Source organism: Micropterus dolomieu, linkage group LG23 (genome assembly GCF_021292245.1).
Source record: "Micropterus dolomieu isolate WLL.071019.BEF.003 ecotype Adirondacks linkage group LG23, ASM2129224v1, whole genome shotgun sequence".
NCBI lineage: Eukaryota > Metazoa > Chordata > Actinopteri > Centrarchiformes > Centrarchidae > Micropterus > Micropterus dolomieu.
In genome coordinates this window covers 1,418,648-1,427,560 of record NC_060172.1, presented here as the reverse complement: position 1 = coordinate 1,427,560, position 8,913 = coordinate 1,418,648, and the positions used below count along the sequence as shown (strand labels likewise).

At 39.1% G+C, this 8,913-nt stretch overlaps 1 protein-coding gene across 1 annotated transcript in view; it reads left to right on the top strand.

Annotated features, from left to right (window-relative positions):
* Positions 1-8,913, top strand: part of LOC123962961 (leucine-rich repeat-containing G-protein coupled receptor 5-like) — a 51,995-nt gene that overhangs the window by 40,703 nt on the left and 2,379 nt on the right. The window contains exons 12-19 of the mRNA XM_046039463.1: positions 1,288-1,359; positions 2,957-3,022; positions 3,382-3,453; positions 4,852-4,923; positions 5,865-5,990; positions 6,441-6,595; positions 7,842-7,925; positions 8,118-8,361. Coding sequence (XP_045895419.1) covers positions 1,288-1,359; positions 2,957-3,022; positions 3,382-3,453; positions 4,852-4,923; positions 5,865-5,990; positions 6,441-6,595; positions 7,842-7,925; positions 8,118-8,361 — 891 coding nt within the window. The remainder of the gene's footprint in view (positions 1-1,287; positions 1,360-2,956; positions 3,023-3,381; positions 3,454-4,851; positions 4,924-5,864; positions 5,991-6,440; positions 6,596-7,841; positions 7,926-8,117; positions 8,362-8,913) is intronic.

Here is an 8,913-nt window from a genome sequence, read left to right as displayed (position 1 = left end):
ATGACAATGACAGTCCAACACAACTTTGTAGTAGCATCCATATTGTTTCCACATTCCAATTTAAAAACACATGAACACGCCAACTTTTCACATTAAACCTGAAAATAAGATAAATTTGCAAACAATGAATGACTGAACTCTTTAGTCTTTTGCTTAATATGTTGCCACGTGTTATTGAACTGATGATGACTCTCTGTGTCTGAATGTGTGTCATAGATTTTTCTACGACAACCCGATCCAGTCTGTTGGACGTTCTGCCTTTCAGAACCTACCAGAGCTACGCACACTGTATGAAACACACAGTCAATGTTTGCACAAACTCAATGGACGGGGACAATATTTCTCTGCTTTTTGCTGCTTCAAATAAAACAAAACCTCTCCGTCTGTTTCTCAGCTCTCTGAATGGAGCAGCAGATCTCACCGAGTTTCCAGATTTGACGGGAACCAAGAGCCTGGAAAGCCTGTAAGACACACTCACACTCACACATAGAGGAATGTTTCATATCTGAGTGTGTTTGCTGTTGTAGCCGACATCACTGTGTGTTTTGAGAGCTAAACCTCAAATCAAACTGCTGTTATTAATATTGTGCAGTTATTATTCTATTCGACAGACTGTAACTTGATTTTTCTGCAGCGCGGCCTGAAATTAAAACCCCCTTTTTCTCCTTGTTGTGACCCACTTTTCCATGTCATAATAAACACCTTCACAATGTTTATTTTCTTGTATTTTTCCGTTTAAACCCAATCCTGAAAGCAGTGTGTGTTCAGCAGTAACCTCACACTGAACCAGTAGGTGGAAATAAAAAGTCCAACCAAACAAACCGTCACACATTCTTCAACTCTCGACTTTTAAATCAACCCTCCCAGTGTTACTGGGACGCTTCAACGTTCTGTCTCAGCAGGACATTAAACTGTAACATCCTTTAACATCAGACTTTTTTGTCACTTATTTTGTTGCAACAGGTCTGACACACAGTCCACCATAATGCCATTAAATCACCTGAACACACCATAATGCTTATGAAATGTTCCTAAACACACCATAATATAGCTTAAATGCACCTTTCAATACATCCTGAACTCGTCATAGTGCAATTCGTATTCCTCATTGCTTTTCTGAACATATCAAGCTAGTCCTGTTGCAGTTGCAGTGTCTTACACCTTTGATGCACCTGAACACACTATAATGAATCACCCTGGACCCTGACTCTGCCTAGGTTTAGGCCCCCCAACCCTCGGACCTAAATTAACAAATTTAACACTTTTCTTTTGTCTTTGCATGTGCAGGACTATCACAGGAGCTCAGATCACCTCTCTGCCCAGTTCAGTGTGTGAGCAGCTTCCAAACCTTCAGCTGCTGTGAGTTCAAATCAAAACTCACTCAACAATAACAGCCTCACATTAAGCATAAAGTCTAAAACACTCTTCAGTCACCCAGGTGCTCTCTCAAATCCACAACTGTCATTGTCATTGTACAGCTGCTATTGAGATGTTTTCAGGTGGGAAATTAACCATTTAGAATATGTGGTCAATTTATCAAAATAATGGAGATTTGAGAATTAGTTTTGGTGTTTTCGGAGATGTGACAACTTGCTAGGTAGGCGAGACCGCCAGTCATCGTCCATGGTCATCCCAGGAAGAACCGTCTTACCCTTTGGTTAATTAAGTGGTGGCAGTGAGAGTTTACAGCAGGGCTATTCGATTACAAATTCAACTTGACCACATTTTCAAGCCAGGAAATGTAGACAGGCCTGACATTTTCAGCCGCATGACTTTATTTTTTTTAGCTTTTGCGATGACAAATCTTTAAACAAATGCAAATGAATGTCGTAAAAAATAGGGTTAGGTTTAGTCTCTTGACCGCGGCAGGGCAATAAGGCTCTGAGTGTAAGATGCAGTCAAACTCTGCATTCTAGCATCACTCTTCTGTGATCCCTTGGGACATTTGTCCAGAAAGTTGAGTGTTTCTCAATGTGGCGCCTCCAAATATTAGCTTATATTTAACTACCACAATGCGCTCATCGGGAATAAAACACACTGACTTAGCATTTGGAGACGGCGGTAAAATAAGTAAATAAGTACTTGTCAGGCAGGGTGAAACTGATGAAACTCTAGTGTTTAGGGTTTATATTTTCAGTAGAGTTGTGCTAGGTGAAAAATCATGAGAAGTCATTAGATTTCATTCTCTGGTATGGCTGGGCAACAGGGCCAAAAATGTCATCAAGACTAAAACATTCATATAATTTATCACAATAAATGTCAAATATTTTTTTCTTTTTGAGTTTAAAGGCTGATTTTTGCTCCTGAGTGGAAGTTGAAGAAACCAGATGGTTAATTGTGGTTTTAAACTTTATGGTCAGAACAAACACTCGATGCCAAACAGTGGATCACTTCACAAATCTGAGGCAGAACATTCAGAACTGTTATGATAAAATCTTTTTTTCAACAGATATATACACAAGTAAAAAGAAGTAAAATCTTTATTTCAGTCCCTTTTCCTCAACAAAATAAATATCTTAATAGAAAAAGTGCTAATTAGTTTGTAATTTGAATGAATTAAATCAAACCTTTATTGAACATTTATTAAAAATTTGTTGTATTGTTATTAAGGAAAGTTTTATTATGATAATAATCATATCATAATCATTGTTTTATTGCCCTGCCCTGTCCTCTGGGGTCCATGAATGTCGGGACAAAATTTCATGGTAGTCCATCAAATAGTTTGTTAGAGATATTATAAAGGTAGATATTTTCGTCTGTACCAAAGTGGTGGACTGACCGACATCGTCATCCCTAGATCCGTGCTGCCGAGTAGAAAAATATCTAATATCTGAATATCTTGCATATATCTTGAATATGTTGCTCTTCCAATGCTGTGAGCTCCTGTTGACTTATGCGCTGTGATGCGTTCAGTGTGTTTTGGACTTTGATGACAACTGAAACTGTCTCTCTGCAGGGATCTCTCCTATAATCAGATCCAGACTCTTCCCAGCTTCTCCGGCTGTGAGAGCGTTCAGAAGATGTAAGTTTTATTGTCATTTAAATTTTTTAAGGTTTTCATTTGACACTTTCTCAATCACAGGTCCTTTTTTTTAGGTATATTAATTTTTGGACCTGTAAAGCCTCTAACACACAGTGTTCCAAACAGCTACAATAGCAACCAATAAAGTACAGCCAGCTGTGCATTGTGGGAATAATTAGCACAGTTGAAGTCTGTGTTTAACCAATCCGATCACTCAGAAAAAAAACTGTCTTTGCTCTAAAACAGATTGATAAAAGTGACGTAATGGAAATATCAGAGCTAATGCGCGCGTGTGTGTGTGTGTGTGTGTGTGTGTGTGTGTGTGTGTGTTTGTGTGTGTGTGTGTGTGTGTGTTTTAGTGAGCTGCACCATAACGAGATAGAAGAACTGGAGGAGAACATCTTTCACGGTCTGATGTCACTACGCTCTCTGTAAGTACACACCTACACACACACACTCTGAGTCTGCAGGTTTAATTAGGCTGGCGATCCTGAGCAGCGATCCGAAGATGCCCCCTTTAAATACTTCCAAATGGAAACACACACAAATCCAGGTGGTCTGGCAGTTGATGGGACAGGTATGATGCCATAGTTTGGCTCAAAGTCAGGAATCTACACAGAAATACTACGACTGATACCCTGCAGGGGAACCAGTACTCAGATTATTTTTTACTTAAGTAAAAGTAGCAGGACCAAACTGTAGAAATACTCTGTTACAAGCAAAAGTATTAGAAATAAAATATACTTAAAGTAGCAAAAGTAAAAGTAATCATTATGCAGAATGGCCAAGAATAATATATGTTATATCACTGGATTATTATTGATGCATTAATGTTTTCATAACTTTAATGTTGCAGCTGGTAAAGGTGGAGTTACTTTAAATTACTTTATATACTGCTGCTTCATCTATAATCTATAATATTATTAATTTATTAGTTGATTTATATTTTGTATTACTCTAATTATCTGACCCTGCTAAGTAAAGCTGTCAGATAAATGTAGAGGTGGAAAAAGTAGAAAGCAGCATAAAATGAATAAAATACTCAACTAAACTACAAGTACCTCAACATTTTACTGTCATGTGTGACATCTAAACAGCCCAAATTATTCATCAGCTGTTGTGTGGCTGTAAATTCAAACCTTTTCTTGCTAAATCACTGCAAAATATAATCAGCAAATCCATTATTTTATATTATTATAGATGAAGGTATATATAAATAATTCATTTTAATTATTGATGCGTTAATGTGTTAATCACTTTAATGTTGCAGCTGGTGAAGGTGGAGTTCATGGCTTTATATACTGCTGCTTCGTTAAAATGCTATAAAAATATGTATTTTCTGATTATATTTTGTTATTATTTTATTAATAATCTGAATCTGCAAAGTGATGTTGACAATTAAATGTATAAATGGATACAAAAGATATGATTTAGGTGGATTATAGCTTCATAATAACAATTAACCTGCCTTTTAAATAAAAAGCATTGGACGTGACCACAATATTAAAATATAATTAACAAGTAAAGTATGCATGAATGTTTTACTCCCAACACTTTCTGTCATTACTTTCTGAACATTATGACTTATGTTATTATCATATTATAGAAATAAGAGTATTATACACTCACTTTCTTTCATCCTGGGATTAGAAACAAAGACTGGTTGTTAAATGAGAACCCGTGGTGATTTTGCTTTAATCCAAACCAACATGCCTACCCAACAGCAGAATGTCAAATCAGCACCCAGAGGCCACAGGGAGATTAAAGAAATACGTGCACAGAAGGCTGCTGGTTCAATTCCCTCACTGCCCCTCTGTCTCTCTCTGTAGTGACTTATCGTGGAACAGGTTGTCATCAGTGAAGCCAAACTCTTTCTCTGCTCTGCCTGCTCTGACCAAACTGTGAGTAACCAAGACTTCCTGACCATAACATAACCCCATCATCACAAAAGTGTGAAAAGAGCTTTTTTGATGTTTGCTCTGATTGAAAACACCCAGACTGACCTCAGATCTGCTAAATAAGTCTGAAGAAAGACACAAACAAAATGTCTTGCTCAGGTTTTTATCTGATTGGAGGTTGAATCCCCGAAGAGACAAAAACAGGTGAATTCAGGGATTATCTGGCATCTTTTCAAATAGATATTTGCCCATGAACATAGACATCATTGTGAGATGTGCACGCATGCAGGAGTTAGAAAATAAAGCTTAAACTGCCTTGAACTGTCAGAAATAATGTGTGGGAAATGTTCAATATCTGGAGAATTAGCATCTTAGCATTACTTTATACAGTTAGCTAGTTTTAGGTTTTAACTTTTTTATAACAGTATACATTTAACTAGTTTAAACTGAGACAGTTAGCTAGTTTGAAACATGTTTATACAGTTAACTAGATTGAACTACTTTGTAAACAGTTTTAAATAGTCTATATACAATTAGCCAGGATTAACGTCTTTACATACAATTAGTTAGTTTTAACTTTATATATAGGTAGCTTGTTTTAACTTCCTAATATACAGTTAGCTTGTTTAGTCCAGGGGTTCCCAACCTAGGGGTCGGGCCCCTCCAAAGGGTCTACAGATGAATCTGAGGGGTGATATATGAATAGGGAGGGGAAAGAAAGAGGAAAAAAAAAAAAAGCTCTGATACACAAATCTTTCATTTATTTTTTGGACTTACTTGTTTCTATGAAGTAGGAAAAACTATGAATGCTAAATAAAGTTTAAATGCCTTAAAATACTACTTGAGTAAATGTTCTTTCCACTACTATGATTATGTTATGGGAAGTCCTGAGTAACATGTAATTGACAAAATGTTATAAATCTCTGTTCATATTCCTCTTGCAGTGACCTGTCGTCCAATCAGCTGTCGTCTCTGCCTCGGATTGGTCTGCAGAGTTTAACTCACCTGCGATTGGCTGGAAACACACAGCTGATGGAGTTAATACCCCAAGAGGACCTGCCCAGAGTCAGGTAAACACACAAAGGCTGTGTCTGAAATCACCAGTCATTCACTAACCCCTAACCCCTACGTGGGTAGTTGTATGTGGAGGGCGGCTGAGGGGGGAGAGAGGGTTGCCAGTTAATCAGAAGGTCGGTGGTTCAATCCCCAGCTCCTCCAGGCTGCATGTTGAAGTGTCCCCTGAACCCTGAATTACCTCTGGTGGCTGTTCCACCAGTGTGAGAATGTTAGTTTCTGTTTGAGCACTTAGGCTTAGTGAATGAATGTAGTGTGAAAATGCTTTGCTGAGTTGTCGGAAAGGCGCTATACAAATACAGAGCATATCATGAGCTCATTATTTATATATATTATATCGCTATATATTATTCTTGGCCATGCTGCATAATTTACTTTTGGTGCTTTAAGTACATTTGTTGCTTTTTTACTTAAGTAAAATATCTGACTACTTCTTCCATAACCAGGGTGATGGAGCTTCCTTATGCTTTCCAGTGCTGTGCCTTCGTCTCCTGTGACAGGAGAGGAGGAGGAGGAGGAAGAGGAGGAGGAGGGTTATCCTGGGAGAGAGAGGAGGCAGTAGACTCTCATGGGAAAGAAACATCTGTCCTCTCCAGCCAAGGTGACACCAAACACACACAATCACATCTAAAACAAGTACTGTTAGACACCGAGTGGTCACCGTCGTTGCCTCTGTTGTTTCCAGTGTAAACACAAGGGCAGCCCTCAGGAACCACACCAAGTGAAGCGATACAGGAGCTCAATTTACTGGTGCGAGTACCCGGAATTATCCACCTCTTTACCGTCAGTGGACAAACATATTAATTTAAAAATAGAAACGGCTTCAAAGTTTGATTATCCAGTTTGGTCCAATGAAAAATGTTCATGATGTCACCGTAACATTTTATTTTCAGGTAATATTTCCAACCAGTTCTTCTGTCAAGCTCATGTAAAGTGTGTCCCGAGGGTAGCGCTAGAGGAAAGACATTAGAAATTAAATAAAAGAAACCCACTGGTTTGGGGACTGCTGTTCTGAAGCCTCGAGTTTGGCATTTTAGCCGTCGCCATCTTGTTTTTAGGAACCAGATGTGACCGTATTTGGACAAGAGGGTGGCGCTAGCTAGCTTGGTTAGCAAGCTGCATCCAAAATTCAGGGTTGATAACTTTGGCCAGCGAAAAACAGGCTTAATACAAAATTGACAAAATGTACTTACGATAAGTGATAAGCTTTTTCAATGGCGCTGGTCAAATGTACACATGCAGTCGATACCAGTCGCCTCTACCCTGATTGACTGGTTGCCTTGTCAATCAGCTTGTAGCCCCGCCCTAAAGCCTCCCCTGCTTCCTGGTCTCTGTTCCTCTAAATGGGACCATAATTTACTAAATGAACATCATGCTGTGTTGAAGAAGACTTGAAACTAGAGACTGAGACCATAAACTCATCAGGAAAGTGTTTACTGAGGGAATAAATCAGCTGACAAGTAGAAACATTTTCTCATAGACTTCTATACAATCACACTTCTTTCTGCAGCCGGTGGAGTCGCCCCCTGCTGGCTGCTAGAGAGAATTCAGGTTTAAGGCTCTTGGCTTCACTTTTCAGACCCAGAGGTTACCGCATATCTGAAACTGATAAGCAAGTATTTCTGTCAGCAGCTGCAGGTGAATTTTTCTCTGTCTGGTGGCTTAAACTGCTCATGATCTCAACAGATGAAACTGTTGGTAGAGGAAGACCCGACGCAGCTCATTGCTTTGCACAAACTGCTGCTGTTCTTTCTGCTAAATACCGACATAAAACTAAAGGCCTGTCAGTAAAATTGTATTTTAAGTCTTTAAAAACTGATGTATTACTCTTCTTGCTGTCTCTGCAGTCGATCCGGACTGGAATGATTTTCTGGTGGACTTTGAAGATGAGCCCAAACTTCAGCACTCTGTCCACTGCAGCCCAGCACCAGGTAAAATTAAAACAGCTACAGGTGAAAACACTGCTGGCAGGTTAACACCTCAAAGGTTAAATACTAAAGGATGCAGTGTCAAACTGTCAGTGTACTTCAGCACCTTTTACATGTAATACTTTAAATATATTTACATACTTTATTTTAAAAACATCATAGTAATGTTCATGCTGATATATGATTATCCTCCAGGCCCGTTCCGCCCCTGCCTCCATCTGCTCGGCAGCTGGTTGATCCGTGGAGGGGTGTGGCTCATCGCAGCGCTGTCATTGGTCAGCAACAGCCTGGTCGTCCTGTCTGTCTTCTTTTCCCCCGCCAGCTCAGTGACACCACCCAAGCTGCTGATTGGTCTACTTGCCCTGGTGAACGGCCTGATGGGAGTGTGGAGCGGCTGGTTGGCGGCGGTGGATGCCTGGACGTTCGGCAGCTTCTGGAGGTACAAAAACCGAATCAGAGGGACGCTGGGGAGTTTAGAGGTTACCAAAAGTTATTTATATATTTAAGTATGTAACATCTTTTTCTGAATCACATGCGTCACTAAGATACTACAATAGATAATATTAGCTTATGCAGAATAATAACCAGTGTCATTTAAAAACAATAAATACAACCTGGACCTTGTGATAACAGTGTACCCACCAAATTAACAGCTGAGATCTAATGTGGCGAAATAAAAATCAGACAGGCTAGAAATTAAAAATAAAAATTATACTTTTTTCTTCTCAAATATAAAGTTCATCTTTGAAAAAGCAGCTGACAAAATTATCTAAACACAAGGTCTGTTTAGTATCTGGTAAATGTAGCTATAGTGAGACTGAACCGCTGTTTCACCATTTTTTTGACCATTTTGATCTGTAATGATCAAATGATTTAAAAACACTGCATTAACATGAAATTTCACATCTTTGTGTTGCAGGTACGGGGCGAGGTGGGAGAGCAGCTTCCTGTGTCGACTCAGCGGCTTCCTGTGTGTATTTGCGTCGCAGAC